General features: G+C 42.6%; 1 protein-coding gene across 1 annotated transcript; it reads right to left on the reverse strand.

Moving 5' to 3' along the window:
• Positions 1 to 4541: 4541 nt before the first annotated feature.
• TMEM35A (transmembrane protein 35A) lies at positions 4542 to 14321 on the reverse strand. Its single transcript, XM_033137901.1, has 2 exons — positions 14027 to 14321; positions 4542 to 5890 (listed from the first exon to the last, which is right to left on the reverse strand). The coding sequence occupies exons 1-2, from the start codon at positions 14144 to 14146 to the stop codon at positions 5504 to 5506; spliced, it is 507 nt and encodes a 168-aa protein (XP_032993792.1). The 5' UTR covers positions 14147 to 14321; the 3' UTR covers positions 4542 to 5503.
• Positions 14322 to 16416: the final 2095 nt, after the last annotated feature.

Consider the following 16416-nt stretch of genomic DNA (forward strand, 5'->3'; position numbering starts at 1 on the left):
ATGGGCAGGATGATGAGAATTGTAGTTAAGCAACGTCTGGAGGGCCAGAAGTTACCCTAACCTGTTTTGTTGGTTAGTGTGCTAAGATCTGTGCACAAGACCAATTCAGCTCACAGTATTTAACAAGGGTTTGCTTTAAACAAAATATTAGACCTCATACACTATTATGCTCCAATATACAAAACAGCCACTTCTCTATAGAAGGCTAAAGAAAATACAAACTTTGGTGTTTGTAGATGGCTGTAAAGGTTGATGAAAGGTTTCTATTTCACTAGTTGGAAACAGCTTCTAGGATACACCTGCAATAGTTTCTGCTCACAAGGAAGCTGACCCTGCAAGAGTACACACTCCAAGAAGTCCATATGAATAGAAACTACACTACCCTGCTTGAGGGAAGAAATGTGGGTTTTGCTCCCACTGAAATGTTGTACTCTAAATAAGCACATCTTCCTACACGTGAATAGTAGCCACCTATCGGGGGGGGGGGGAATAAAAGTGGTATGCTGAGAGAGATTGTCACGGTGATCAAATCTGTTTTCAGCAATCCTAACACCCAGAGAGAAACCAGATGGCAGCTTTTTTTTTTTTTTACTGTGTCCACAGAACTCAATGAAAGCCAACCCCTATTTGCATAGCCCTGCCCTTTGTTATGTTGCCTGTCCCACAAGAGCATGAAGCAACATTGCCAATGGTTTTGGTCAGGTTAAGTAGAAGCATGTTGAAATCTGCAGATGGCACCAAGTTCAGAGGCAATAAATCAGAAAGAGGGACAGTCCTTAAACAGCTGAAGAGAATGGGATAAACTTCAACTGGGCATCCAAGTATTAAAATCCTTACGGTAAAGACCTTACCCAACCCTAGTTACATGTAAACACCATTTTAAAGTATGGCTTGTTGAGCTAAAATATAAATAGAAATATACCGGTACATTCAAAAGCACATCATATTTGAAACAATGCAATACAGTACTAACACTCAGATATGCACCAGCTTGATTCCAAGTTCATAATCCAGCAAGAAACAAACATACAAGAGCAGATTTACATGTATTTCTCTTCTTTCCTGGATTGGGGCATAAGCACTAAGCCCTATCTTTGTTCTTACCAGTACTTTTATTCAAATGGTTCAAGGCTTCTTCAATGGAAAGTCGGTCATCTTCTATCTCTTGAGGCTTTGTGACACTTCTGGGTTTTTTCCTACCAGTAGCTGGCAAAGCTTGTTCTGGCGCCTCAGAATTCCTGCGTCTCTTCATTTTTTTCTTATTCCAGGAAAGAAACACAAGACAAGGTCAACTTTTTTGTTTTGTTTTCTTTTGTTAGTATTTCCCTGTCCTCTGATAATCAAGTTTGGTGCAGAAAATGAATGGAGAGCTACCTTTTAAAACAACCAACCAACCAACCAACCAAACAAACGTGCCTTAGGCGCATCAATGAACCCATAATAACAACAGGGCAATAGCAATCTGACGGAACCAGTGTCTCAGCGATGCCTGCCCCTCCCCCCAAAAAAATTCTTCTTTGGAAGAGTTCATAAAATATTATACAGATATTTTGGGGTTTTTTTTTTTGTTCAAAGTGGAATCAGAGGGGACAGACGTGGAGCCCATGAACAACAGAATACCATAAACACCTCCTTTCTTGCCATAGACCAGGGGTGGCCAACTTCCAAGAGACTGTGATCTACTCACAGAGTTAAAAACTGGCAGTGATCTACCCCCTTTTTGGGGAGTTCACGTAAAAGTTGTTGAGCTTCTTTAGGGAAGATAAAAGCGACGTTGAGCTTTTTTTTTTTTTTAGGAAGGAAAGTCCTGGTTTTGGTGGTTCAGGTCATTTTAAGGGTGCAGGGCAAATATGTTGAGCCTTTTTTTAAGGGAGCCAAAGTTTTTCAGCTTCTTTGCAGGGAGCCACTGATCTGCCGGTGATCTACCGCAGACGTCCAGTGATCTACCGGTAGATCACGATCTACCTGTTGGATATGCCTGCCATAGACAAAGACACACAGGCGAGGAGGGGGGTGGGTGGGGTTTTAAAATTCGGCTACCTTTAAAGTGAATACAGGTAGTTAATTTACGGTGTCCAAGTATGGCATGATCCACATGCTCTCTTCGCCTCAAACAGCCCTTTAAAAAGATATTTTAACAATTAATTCCTTCCTTCCCACCAGCACTCCACTCTCCTCTCGCGCCATTTTCCAGTTTTCGAGGCCCACCTACCTCTTGCTCCTTTTCCACGCTCGCATCGTCAAAACCAGCGCCGCCAAAAAAAACCTCCCTCCTCCGTTGCCGCGATTCAGTTCAAAACATAGCCGTAGCCGCGATTCAGTTCAAAACATTGCGCAGGCGCAAATCGCGATCGGGGGCGGGGCCGTTGGAAGAAGGAAGGAAGGCAGCGGCTTGCGCTCGGGAGAAAAGGCTCGGGTTTCCCTTTGGCTGCGTCACTTCCCACCGTTGGCACGAGCGGCGCTGGACTCGGTATGAGCACGCGCCCCCTCCCTTCAGACGCAAAACATAGAGGGAGGGGGAGATGATATCACCACAGTCTCCCGAAGCGTAAGCGGGGAACGGAACTGGAGAGCCGCGCATGCTCACAAATGAAAGGGAAGGGTGGAAAAAAGGGCGGGCTTTTGGTTTCGCCATTGGCTGTTAGTGGGTCAGAGCGAGAGGGGTTCGTTTTACAGCCTCTCCGTCGGGCGGGAGGAAACCTTGTTTTTTTTGTCCTTGTACTCGCTGTCATTTCTCTCTCTCGTTATTTCACGACTAAATCAAGCAGTTTGCACCATTATAAAATTCAGAAGAATAATCCCATGTGTAAATAAGACCCTCGCGTAGTTCCACAGAACACAAGGCATACGAAGTGCTTTTGAACAATGAAAATCCCCAAATAAATACTTCTAGCTGCTAGGCGTTTTAAAAACGAAACTGTGATTAGTAACAGTTTTGGGAATTAAAAATTGGTTCGTTCTTGGGGTGCTTAAGCTCTGTTCTGGGTTGAAAACCCAGCGAGACCACTGACCCATCTAGTTCTGTATTGTCTGCCATAGCCAACAGCTGCTCTCCAGGATTTCAGAGAGCAGGCTTTCGGAGCTCAGTTTCCCATGAATGGATTTTAAACTGCAGCTTTTTGCATACAGTAATGTGCCTCTACCAGTCGGCCATTCATAAGCCATTTCCTGTACAGTATAGGGTTCTATATCCCATGTAGTCCTGGTTCTTCTAGTAGTTCAATTCAGTTAATTCTGCAACTCTGCAAGTTAGACCACATCTGCTTTATACTGTACATTCAAAGCACCATCATGACACCTTAAATTATAACAACTTGCATCTTTGTATTCAATCCCTTCAGTACTTTGGACAGCAGTCTCTCAGGACTAATCCAGAGTTACCTGCCCCATGCTTCCTAGGTGCTTTAAAGGCACTGTGTCCAAGTGTTTTGTTTTGTTGTCCCAGTGCTTTCTAATTTTGACTAATTTTCAACATCCCTTTCCAAGGCAACTTTATTTAATGTATTTAAGGAGTCCTCTGTGCACGGCAAAGGCTTGTTGCTGGGACAATAGGAGGCTGCCTTATACTGAGTCACACTATGGCTCCATCTAGCTCAGTGTTGTCTACAATAGATGGCAAAAACTCTCCAGGGTTTCAGACAGAGGACATTCTACCTGGAGATACAACAGATTGAACTTGAGACCTTCTGCATGTAAGCAGGTGCTTTACTACTAAGCTATGGCCCTTCTCCCATTGCTTCTGCCCTGAATGAACTGCAAGCCTGTCCTACAGTCCTCCCAAAACTCTTTTGTGGCTACACTCTACAGGAGGTAATTGCTAGTAGTAGTCGAGCTGTCTGAAAAAGTGACTGAAAAAGTCAATAAGCTTTAAACCCAAGAGATTCTAACAAAATAGTTCAAAATCAGCTGGTCTAGAGTAATCATTTGAATTCTTTAATGTTATCATCTGTACATACATGAGCTGGATTCTTCATTGACCTGGGTATGTTGCCATGTTAAGTCTTTAGGTACAGTGCTGTGGGAAGGTCCTGGCTCACAAGCTTGCTGTGAATGCATATCCCATATTTTCCCCATCCAACAGTGAAAGGAAGGAAATGTGGACCATGTCTCTCAAGCTTAGCCCATCCCTGCTGTAAATGAATCACCATTGCTTAAGGGGCCTCTTCTACCTCTGCAGCATGGAGTCTTAAGAGTTGGTCACACAGTCCTTTCACATAGTCATTTTTCAGGTGGAAAATTCACCAGCAGCATTTATTGTGTTGAAACCTTGATTCTTCCCTTATCCAGGAATATCATCTTAAAGGCTTTTTCTAGTATAACAACCCCAGAACTCAGAGAAGTCACATCAGAGTTCATGGCAAGTTGAAAGAATTCACGGCCCCATATAATTTGAGCTGTTCCTGGCTTACTCCCTCTATCATCCAAGAATAAATGATCATGTTACTAATAGCAAACTGCAAGTCACAGGCAGATGCAATGCATTTCAATCCTAAGTACATTTCACACACATGAAAATTCAACTATTTACAAAGACATTTTCCTTCAAATTTCAAAAAGTTTATTTTTATAAATTAATGGGGAGGGCAAAGAAAGGGAAGAGGAGGTGGAGAATGCAAACCAGACAATACCAAAAAAGGCAACATACCATTTAAAAACCTTATTTCCCAGGACAGTTTAACCTTTCTGTTTATTTGCCCTCCACGCTCAACACTAAAACTGAAGCAGCTTTTTAACAGGAACCTGACTTTGTCTTGGCTCATCAGTAGATTCCCATGTTAGATGGAAAATGAATCCTGTTCTTAGCATCAAGCCCTCACCCACCCACAGTAACCTGTCACTTATTTAAAGTCAGAGTGAATAGATGGCCGAAAAAGCAGTTTTATGTGTAGGCAGACAGTGAGCAGTCCCTGATCTTTTGATAGCAGCAGACAGTGAGAATTGGGAGTAGAAAGGGTTTGGGGAATGACTGCTGGGTTTATTCTTGGGTATACAGCATTCTCTGCTGAAATAGGTGGGTGGGATGCACCACTTGGCTCATTTGAAGCAGGAAAAAAAAAGTTTGTCACTCCAGTGCTAGATGCTAGGCAAACAGGGGCAAAGTACTGGGAAGGTGAGCAAGCACAGGGTTGGAACTTCCCATGCCTTTTGCCTCTGAAGAATACAGACGGATGCAGAGGCAGTTCAAGTTAAGCAGTTCAGTCTCTCTCTCTCTCTCTCTCTCTCACACACACACACACACACACACACCACATGGTACATTTATTCCCCTCTAGAACCATTAAATTAAGTCATGTCTACATGTGTGTGGGACACAGGAGAGAGCAGCTCTAGAGGTTTGGAGTGCACAAGCCAAGCTGTTGTGGAGCCGGCAGATTAAGGTTTTCCCCATGCTCCAAAAGGTAACCCTTTACAAAAACCACAAAAAGAAAAAGAAATGCAAATCTTTTCAGGTTTTGGAGAGAGCTGCTTGGAGGGTCCCCGTGTGTCCCTCATTAGCTTCCCACTAGGACACCTTGATTTTTCCCTTTTCTGGGGCTGTCTCCGCAAGAGGTGGCTGCTCCTCTCCATTCACCGAAAGGGTCTTCTTCTCTGGCAGTTGCTCCTCAGGCTGACGGGTGATCAGCAAGCGGCAGGTAAGCAGGATCCCAAAGACTAGGGCATGGGCATAGCGCTTGAGTGGGTCACCCACCAGCTGGTGGAAGAAAAGCACAGCCAGAACAAGCAGCAGCAGCAGAAAGTTAGCCACGTCCTTGGGGCGCCCAGGGACGAGTGTCATGACAATACCGCAGGCCACCTCTAAGGCTCCAATGCTCTTGCGGAGAATGATGGAGCTGACCCCCATCTTCTTAAGCATGGGCAATGCACGGATGTAGCTCTTGTAGGCTCGTTTCTGAAATAAAAGCAGCAGCAACATGGGATTCAGTACTGATTGAGATCTGACATACAGATCCCCCCCCCAATCTGAACATACAGGCTCTAAGTGGAGTACAGCTTCTACTTGATTAAAGCTGTGAGAGGAAGATCAGTCTTGCCCATAATCAAGCAAAGCCACTTGTCAGATAAAAATAAGCTGTTAGCACAGGCAGAGATGGTATTTTCCATCTTATATTCAGTTTCTTCCACCATAGTGTTGAAGAGTTCTCAGTCACCTGTGTCATGCACTGAGGCAGAGTCTTTCTCCCCAGGCTATTAATAATTGACTATAAAATGTTGTACTGATTGCCATAATACAATGAAAATATGTAAGCAGGTTGTGTAAAAACAATAAAAATAGAATAACATTCAATAACATTTCCTAAAAACCATATGTCACAAATATATGCATGAAACGAAACAAAAAGTAAGAGTCAGAGTTCAAGACAGCTGAAGTAAGCATGTAAGTTTTTATGAGGAATTTAAAAGTCTGTACTGCCTCCAACCTGAAGGAGGGCATTCCAGAGGTTGAGAAGGCCCATTTCTGCACTGTCGCCAAGTGACAATCCACCATTTGTAAAGTGACCTGCAAGGTCTCCTTGGAATATATGAAATACATATAAGCTTGTTCTGTAACAGAAGAATTAGCCAGCTTGGTAGTGTGGGCCCAAGTTCTCAAAGACTTCAAAAGACAACAACAAATATTGAACTTGGCTCAATAGCTGCGGCTGCTTCTCCTCCTCCACGTTTTTTTTCACAAAAGTGACTCAAAGTGACTTACAGAAACAAACATTGTAAACATGTATGTGGACCGAGAACTCCCAGAAGTGCAAGCTGGATTTCGAAGGGGCAGAGGAACCAGAGACCAAATTGCAAACATGCGCTGGATTATGGAGAAAGCTAGAGAGTTCCAGAAAAACATCTACTTCTGCTTCATTGACTATGCAAAAGCATTCGACTGTGTCGACCACAGCAAACTATGGCAAGTTCTTAAAGAAATGGGAGTGCCTGATCACCTCATCCGTCTCCTGAGAAATCTCTATGTGGGACAAGAAGCTACAGTTAGAACTGGATATGGAATAACTGATTGGTTCAAAATTGGGAAAGGAGTACGACAAGGCTGTATATTGTCTCCCTGCTTATTTTACTTATATGCAGAATTCATCATGAGAAAGGCTGGGCTGGGTGAATCCCAAACCGGAATTAAGATTGCCGGAAAAAATATCAACAACCTCAGATATGCTGATGATACAACCTTGATGGCAGAAAGTGAGGAGGAATTGAAGAACCTTTTAATGAGGGTGAAAGAGGAAAGTGCAAAATATGGTCTGAAGCTCAACATCAAAAAAACTAAGATCATGGCCACTGGTCCCATCACCTCCTGGCAAATAGAAGGGGAAGAAATGGAGGCAGTGAGAGATTTCACTTTCTTGGGTTCCATGATCACTGCAGATGGTGACAGCAGTCACGAAATTAGAAGACGCCTGCTTCTTGGGAGAAAAGCAATGACAAACCTAGACAGCATCTTAAAAAGCAAAGACATCACCTTGCCGACAAAGGTCCGTATAGTTAAAGCTATGGTTTTCCCAGTAGTAATGTACGGAAGTGAGAGCTGGACCATCAAGAAGGCTGATCGCCGAAGAATTGATGCTTTTGAATTATGGTGCTGGAGGAGACTCTTGAGAGTCCCATGGACTGCAAGAAGATTAAACCTATCCATTCTCAAGGAAATCGGCCCCGAGTGCTCACTAGAAGGACAGATCCTGAAGTTGAGGCTCCAGTACTTTGGCCACCTCATGAGAAGAGAAGACTCCCTGGAAAAGACCCTGATGTTGGGAAAGATGGAGGGCACAAGGAGAAGGGGACAACAGAGGATGAGATGGTTGGACAGTGTTCTCGAAGCTACTAACATGAGTTTGGCCAAACTGCGGGAGGCAGTGGAGGATAGGCGTGCCTGGCGTGCTCTGGTCCATGGGGTCAAGAAGAGTCGGACACGACTAAACGACTGAACAACAACGAACAAACATGTATACAAAGTAAGCGTAAAAACATCCTTACATGCTCACCAGTAACATGTAAATCAGGGCTGATCTAGCCCACTTCACTAAAAAGATGAGCAGAAGAAGAGGCTGCAAACATACATTACCTTCCAAAATAAAATAAATAAAATGGATAAAATGGACTGTTTTAAGATATGGCAAAGGGATTTATCGAAGTTTATATGGCAGGGCAAAAAGCCGAGAATTAAGTTTAAGGTTTTGACAGACTCCAAAGAGAGAGGAGGCTTTGCCCTGCCGGATTTGAGACTTTACTTTGAAGCAGCGGCCTTTTGCTGGCTAAAAGATTGGTTTAAATTAGAGAATGTAGATGTGTTGGACTTGGAAGGACACGACAATATGTTTGGATGGCATGCATACCTTTGGTATGACAAAGTTAAAATTCACAGAACTTTTAAGAGCCATATAATCAGGAAATCTTTGTATCAGGTTTGGATTAGGTATAAGGACTTATTGGAGAGAAAGACTCCTAGATGGATATCACCAGTGGAGGCCAAGGCCTATAAGAGACCAAACATGTCTGCTAGTTGGTTACGATACATGGATATATTGCAGCAGGAAGGGGACTCATTTAAGTTGAAAAGTTACGATCAAGTTAAAAGTCAAGTCCCTGACTGGCTGCAATACTACCAGGTACATGAAACATTTAAATTAGATAAAAAAATTGGTTTTCAAGTGGAAAAATCAAAACTGGAAACAGAACTGATCGAATCGAACTCTAAAAACCTTTCCAAGATGTATAACTTGTTGCTAGAGTGGCATACGAAAGATGAATTGGTAAAATCAACAATGATAGACTGGGCAAAAGATGTGGGTCATAATATTATGATGGATGACTGGGAGAGATTGTGGCAGAAAGGTATCAATTTTACTGCATGTAATAGTTTAAGAGAAAATGTAATGAAAATGATATATAGGTGGTATCTGACACCAGTCAAGTTAGCCAGAGTGAACTCTAAAATGTCGGATGTGTGTTGGAAATGTAAATCGTCGAAAGGTACCTTTTATCATATGTGGTGGTCGTGTTCAGGGGTAAAGGCCTTCTGGGACAAGATATATAATGAGCTAAAGAAGGTAATGAAAATTACCTTTTCTAAGAAACCAGAGGCTTTTCTTTTGAACATGACCAACGAAGAGATACCCAGTCAGGACAGAGTATTCTTTATGTATGCCACGACAGCAGCTAGAATTTTATTGGCAAGAACCTGGAAGGGTGAAGAGATACCGACAATTGAAGAATGGCAGATGAAGCTGATGGAGTATATGGAACTCGCAGACCTGACCGCCAGAATCCGAGACCAGAGGGAGGAGAAGGTGTCGCAAGATTGGAAGAAATTTAAGGATTATTTAGTTAAGTATGTTAAATTGAATGTTTGAATATTTGTGCAGAAATATGTAAAAGAATCGGCTTTAGTAGTTTAAGGTTAGTTATAATGGTTTTAAAAGAAATTTTGATGTACTAGATCTATTTGTAGAAGGTGATAAGATACAGAACATAAGCTAAGAACTATATTGGTTTAGATAATTTTGAAGAACATTAAGATATTGAGTACGAGTTAATGGGAAAGGAAATGAAGCTACCTAAAAAGTATATATGTATTTGAAGACAGAGGAGGGACCAGGGGAAGTCCCCCCCAAGAAGCGAAAACAAGTGGAGAAATTAAGATAAGGTTTTGGTAAAGTATGTATAAGTTTTCTTTTTTGTATGGTATTGTTGTGTTTTATATTGTTGATTTTGTTTTATGTGTTTATTGTGTCTATGCAATGTTTGTTCTTGTTTTGTTGTGTTTTATGGTAAAAGAATAAAATCTCTTTAAAAAATAATAATAATAAAATAAAATAAAAGCTGGATTAATGAAAACTGATAGTGGTGGAACCAAGCATGTCTTCCTGGGGAGAATGTTCCACAAAACGGGGAAGCACCACTGATCTCTTAGAGGTGATGTAATAATATTTGCATAGCTAAGTGTCCCACTAAGCATTCTAGCAGCTACATTTTGCACTAGCTGGAGCTTCTGAACCAAGTACAAGGGTAGCCCCTCCTATATAGCACATTACAGTAGTCTAATGATGAGGTCACCAACATATAGTCCACTGTGGCAAGACTATCTCTCATCAAACTTGGATTACTCACTGGCAGAGGAAGAGGAGTACAGGGGGAGCCCACCGCCCCTGGCAGCGCAATCCTGGCAGGGTGCCATCGCGGCTGACCACCCACCCACTCTGGGTGCCCCACCCTTGCAGGCAGCGCGCCATGCCCCCAGGATGTGTGCCAACCACGCTCCCACCTGCTCTCCACCACTGGATTTACCCCAAATTATTCTTTAGGTCTATATTTTTTTTTCTTGAACCAACGTGAATATCTGCAGAATCTGGGAAAATAGATTGGCAGCTACTTGGAGGCATTTGCTGCACCAAAAAAAGGTGAGGCGCAGGGATGAAGTCACAAAAACCAGCACCATTAGGCCTTCTTTCGTTCAACTGTCACCTGGGAGCAGCCATTCCATCAGCCTGCTCAATGGGAGAGATGAGAAGCAGAGCTCACTCCAAGAGCTCTACAGTGGTACCTCGGGTTACATATGCTTCAGGTTACAGACTCCGCTAACCCAGAAATAACACTTTGCTTCAGGATAAGAACAGAAATCGTGCTCAGGCGGCGCAGTGGCAGTGGGAGGCCCCATTAGCTAAAGTGGTGCTTCAGGTTAAGAACAGTTTCAGGTTAAGAACGGACCTCCGGAACGAATTAAGTACATAACCAGAGGTACCACTGTACTGTGACAGACAAGCTCCATCAGGCACCTCCAACCCCTGAACTGGGTCAGCTACTAGTTATAAGAACAAGTGTTCAAGAACTGATGCCTGAATTTGATTCCCCATCTCATCTTCCCCTCATGTCCCCTTTCTCTTGTGTGCTTTAAAAAATATATATATTGTAAGCCTGTGGGCAGGGGTTCTGTTGTTTTAGGGCCCATCCATGCTTCTGTTTGTCCTGAATTTTGAAGTGACTTTGGGTCCAAGGGGTGGGTTGGGTTTTTTTGGCCTGCCACTTTCCCCTGGAATAACCCACGATTTATTGCTGAATTGGAAAAACTTCATTCCGCTGATGGATGCTTGATCTGATTTCGCAACCAACACGGGACAAACACAAGGGTGCATAGGTTTTAATTACTGTAATTGTAAGTAAGCCACCCTAGAGCCTTTTTAGCTGAAGAAATGGGGAAATGAATGCTATGAATGAACGAAATCATCACTGTCTATTACTCTTGGCATTCTTTTAAGAAGAAAATGGCACTGATTCCATTCAATTCTTCATTAGTTATGAAACAATGCATACCACTGATTTGGGGGGACCTTTGACTTTCTTCCTTGGAGAAAGCTCCCCAAATGTAACACACACATCATAGGAGTAATCAGAAAGAAGAAGTTATCTGAAAGAGAGTTAAGGGCCATAGTAAGAGTAACAGTCAGAGCAATCTGCACTCTCTGCCAATGTTCAAAATTAGCCAGGTGCAAGGAGCATTTTGCACCTGCCTTTTGACCACTTGCAACTAAGTGAAGATACCTAGGTGCCAGGATGGCACCTGACATCTTCACCATCTGAGGATCATTGTGTCTGGACTGTTTTTACACATTAATACTCCATCCTGTAGAATTCTATCAGTTATCATTTTTTTCCTGCATAATCAGAATGAATTTCTGGAACCAAATTGCCTTTTCTGTGCAGCCAGAGCAGGAGCAATCACCATTAAGAAAAAGAGGCTGGAATAGGCCAATATATATGTGGACGATCCCTGGTTCAAGTGACTTTTCTTCTTTAAGTTCTGAAAGTTTTTAAACTAGCTCAAGGTTGTCATCTGAACTAGCCAGTTGTTTTACTGAGAATTAACCATAGTCAGTCCATCATTTGAAAAATAAGATTTCAGAACTGTTTTGCTCAAACATGGCAACTCTGTTTTAGCGACTGCAACCTTGGTTTAAGGTTCTAACACTGCTCTCTGCCACCTTTCTTATCTGAAAGTTACAAGTTCAAATTGAAAAGCAGACCATGTTGCAAATTCCAAACATTTGTTAGTTGGGTATCTTGCTTATAAGGAAAATAATGGGCAGGCAAGGATTACTATTCCAGGAGTATTATCATTATCATTATTTCTTTTAATATTGATATTATTATTATTATTATTAATGAGATTAGGATTATTAGTAAAAAGCAAAAGCAAACTAAGACATATGTTGCATGATTTTCAAAATAAGATACAAAGAGGGGAGATGCAGAAGAATAGGGAAGCGAGGAGATGAAATCTGCAGCTGGCTCTTCTGAGATATTGTTAAAACCAAAGTTGTCTAACAATAACTGATGAAAAGGGTTGTTTGTGTGTGCATTTGTTTAAAGGGCCATCTCAAAAACCCTCATTAAACCTAAGACTGTGTTGAGGTCACTGATGCTAATGATACTGAAATCTCATTAATAAGAGGGTTAGGGTAAAATGGGTAAGAAATGAAATACAGTACTGATGAGATTTGTGCTTTACAGCCAGCCTGACATAACTGAACATTCCTATGGCTGCCTTATACTCGAGGGTTCCAGAGTACTGTATTTTTCCAGTCCTTCAAGGAGGCAGCTTGGCTCAAGCAGAGTGGATGAGATCCATATCCCCCCTGATATTCCAGATTGTGTAGCAAGGCAAGGAAAAATTAGAACATGTCAGAAAGTTTCATAATTGTTTCTTAGGACTTCCAAGAAACTCTAGCCATTTTCATAAAAAATAATGTATCTAGGATAGATGAGCAAAGCATAGCCGAGGTGATAGCAGCAGGAAGACTAAATCAGTGTTTTTCAACCACTGTTCCGCGGCACACTAGTGTGCCGCGAGATGTTGCCTGGTGTGCCGTGGGAAAAATTGAAAAATTACTTTATATATAGTCAATATAGGCACAGAGTTAATTTTTTTAACATTTTCTAATGGTGGTGTGCCTCGTGATTTTTTTCATGAAACAAGTGTGCCTTTGCCCAAAAAAGGTTGAAAAACACTGGACTAAATGATGGGCAGTCACACTTTGGTTGCCTGCATCGCAACATAGGTGGGGCTCGCTGGTGGATTAATTATAGGCAAGAAACAGGAGGAAATGGAAGCATGTTGACTAACTGGAAGACTGGCAGCATCTCAGCCAGAATTCCCAGGCTTATGAAGGACCCACATTTGTCATTTTCCAGAACCTTCTCTTGGGAAAGAAATTAGAGGGCAGGCAGCGGACAAAATCATAATACCCTTTGACAGGGTTGACCCAATACATTTTGGTACTTTCAGCAAAATATCCACAATACCCCACAGAGTGGCAATATGCTAAATAATTTTACCGTTTGTGGCCTTTAAATGGTACTCTAAATTCACTCCCTGACATGAGCTGCCTCGTTCTGTCGGGCTGGTTCTGTCCTTCGCCTGGGAAGGTGATCCACTTTATTAGATCATTTTAAGGAGCGGGATCAGGGATCCAGGGCCATATGTTACCTTGCTCACAATCCTAAAAAACGCTTGGGACTGCCACCCTCCACCCCACTTCACTTGATGGGAAAAATGCACCCATGTTGTGATCGAGTCTTCTCAGATCAGATACATTTATCTTTTTACAGAGCTCTCCCCCATCCTGTTCACCCCTCTTCTGGCAGCCCTTCTCAATTTACTGTATAGGTGTTTTTGCTGTGGGGGTGGTGGAGCAGGTGGGGGTGGGGGACAGCCTTAGGAATGAATGCCACAGGAGCCAAACCACCACCTAACAAAAAAAGATATGATTTCAGCAGCTGCAAGGGGAGGTTCAGGCTTCTTGATCTCTATTCCCAACCAAATAAGGATGAGGGTGTCATTCTGTGCTACCCATTTGTTTCCCTTCTCCCACCCTTGGCACATTCACAGCAACAGCTGCCTTCTTTTTACACGGCTGATGCTACTTGCAAATAGAAACAGACAGACAGGCAGACAGGCAGCAGCAGCAGCAGCAAAAGGATGAATGTCAGCCAGTTCTGTCAGTAAGATGTCTCCCACCCCTGATGTACTACTCACCATCTCATTGTAGGCATCTCTGCTAAGCCTCGGGGTCAGTTTGATGGTCCCCATAAAGACGAAGAAGAGCCCCAAGGCTACCGAGAGGGCTACAATTGTTATAGTCCTGGGAGAGGCCATCGGGTCTGGTCCTACCGTGGTTTGGCTCCCTGGCTGTGTAAGAGATGGTCAGTCACCATTGAAGGAGATCAGGAGAGGAAGGCTGCAGAGGCAAGGGAAGATGACAAAAGAGAGAAGCAATTCTGCCTCTCCTGTTCAGCAGCCTCTGGGTCCTAATGTCCCACGTTCCCGACAACAGCAAGGGGACATTTGTTACGGAATGGGCAGGAAAATATTATGGACAAAAAGCCAGGATGTTGCTATAGCACACCCGTTCCAAAGCTATTTGCAAACCTTTGTGATATCTACAACAGCTCCTGTCTCCCAAAGGCAATATGCAAAATAGCCTAATAATACACACATCGACTGCTGCATTGGCCTGCGTTTCATAGCAGCATCCTCTCCTCCTCCTAATAATGCGATGGTTAGACCTTGTTTTTCCGAACCTGTCTCTACCCCCCCAACTCCCCCCCCCCAAAACAAACCCTGATTGTAACATGCCACAAATGTCTGCTATTCAAAGCTTTCTCCACCCCAATTATTGTTTTTAATCCCGGGGGTTGGGGAGAGAACCTGAGGAGCTATTCAAATTTAAGGTGCAGTACAGTATAGACATGAAGTCATTTAGGAGCTTCAACTACGGTAGCTAGCAGCTCAATAATCTCTGTCTAGCACAAGGAAAGAAGGTTTACTCTCCTTCTTCCAATAGCCTACCTTAGCAGGCTACAATGCTCTTCCTATCTTCCCACAACGTTGAACAATCAATCACACCTCAATTCCTTATCCATGCACATATTTATACTGAATACCGTTTGGAGCGGCAATTTTGCTCTTCTTTAAATTGGCAGCATTAACAGCTCCCCCACACTGAGCCCCAAATATCTTCAGTATAGATTATGCAGGGCTCAGACGCTTTCTACAGCTGCATAGTTACTGAGATAATGAACTCTCAAGTGTTATACACATTAAGTATGATGATGATGATGATGGAGTATTGCTGCAGGGAAATCCCCAAGAGTGGGTGGAGAGATATATGAATGCTAACAAACGTTTCAGTTTTGCCACTCCTCTGCAACCAATAAAATTCTTGAGGACCAAAAGCTGATGGATTTTCAGTACTGTACATTCATTAACAACCTGACTGCAATCTAGGGTCAGCTGCAGCTCTTTCTCCCATTTGTTTTGGCAGAACTTGCACAAGAAGGTGTCTTGCCTACCATACAGACTGGAGTTGGGCATTACTGTTCACTCCATTGAACTCCTTCCATTAAGGAGTGTATGCAGGAAAGCCTATGGGGGGATATATTCCCCAAGAAATCCTGCTGCCTTAAATGACAGTGGGATGGGCTAGATAACACTGGAAGATGCTTCCCAACTATGCAGCTGTTCCTGCGTAGCTTTGAAGATAACAGGTAGATCGTTATCTACTGGTAGATCACTGGACATCTGTGGTAGATCACTGGTTTCTGTGGTAGATCACAGGGCTTTCTTCCCTAAAGAAGCTCAACAACTTTTATGTGAACCCCCCAAAACAGGGCTGTCCTTCCTAAAAAAAGCTCAACAACTTTGACCTGAACACTGCCAGTTTTTAACTCTGTGAGTAGATAACAAGACTCTTGGAAGTTGGCCACCCCTGTTCTATGTTAATTACTGTATACAGATTTAAGATTTGCAGTTGGTGGAGTTAGCTATGCTGTTTGACAGCTAAAGAGTGGGTGGGAATTTTTTAAAAAGTGGATAAGGTTGACACTTTTTGAGCAGCAACATATGGTTGCAATCTCTGGAACACTTTAGAGAGGATTAACTGGAATCCCTCCTCACCTTTTTCCCCCACCACATGACTAGGGTGGTTTTCAATTTTTAATTTCTCCAGGATCTTGGTATAGTGTTGAAAATTCCAGGATTTGCACAATTAAAGTGCTCTATTGCCTAATTGAAACAAATCCACTTTTTTAAAAAAAATAAAAATTAGACTTTCTGCACTTTGGAAAGTGACAGGGAAATGCACTGAAAACTGTAGGATGAACTAATGATTAATAAGAAGACATACAAACACCCCACAAGAAAATCAGAACAAATGCTACAAAAAACATGGGACACAGTCTAACCACTATGTAAGGTTTACGCAAGCAAAGCAGCATGAATGCTGAACAAAATTGTCATCTGCAGGATTCCTTAAACTAATAGAAGAATCTAATCTGATAACAATTATTTATTTATTTATTTATTTATTTATTGCATTAGCCCTATGGCCATAGCACATAGTAAAAGACCAGGCAGTAGCCTGACAC

This window comes from Lacerta agilis, chromosome Z (assembly GCF_009819535.1).
Source record: "Lacerta agilis isolate rLacAgi1 chromosome Z, rLacAgi1.pri, whole genome shotgun sequence".
NCBI classification, from domain to species: Eukaryota; Metazoa; Chordata; class Lepidosauria; order Squamata; family Lacertidae; genus Lacerta; species Lacerta agilis.

Bases quoted from the DNA above. Each gene is read 5' to 3' on its own strand.
- TMEM35A (XM_033137901.1), bottom strand. From the start codon at position 14,146: ATGGCCTCTCCCAGGACTATAACAATTGTAGCCCTCTCGGTAGCCTTG. The intron at 5,891-14,026 runs GTGAGTAGTACA...CTTTTATTTCAG, and splicing joins GAGATGCCTACAATGAGATG to AAACGAGCCTACAAGAGCTA.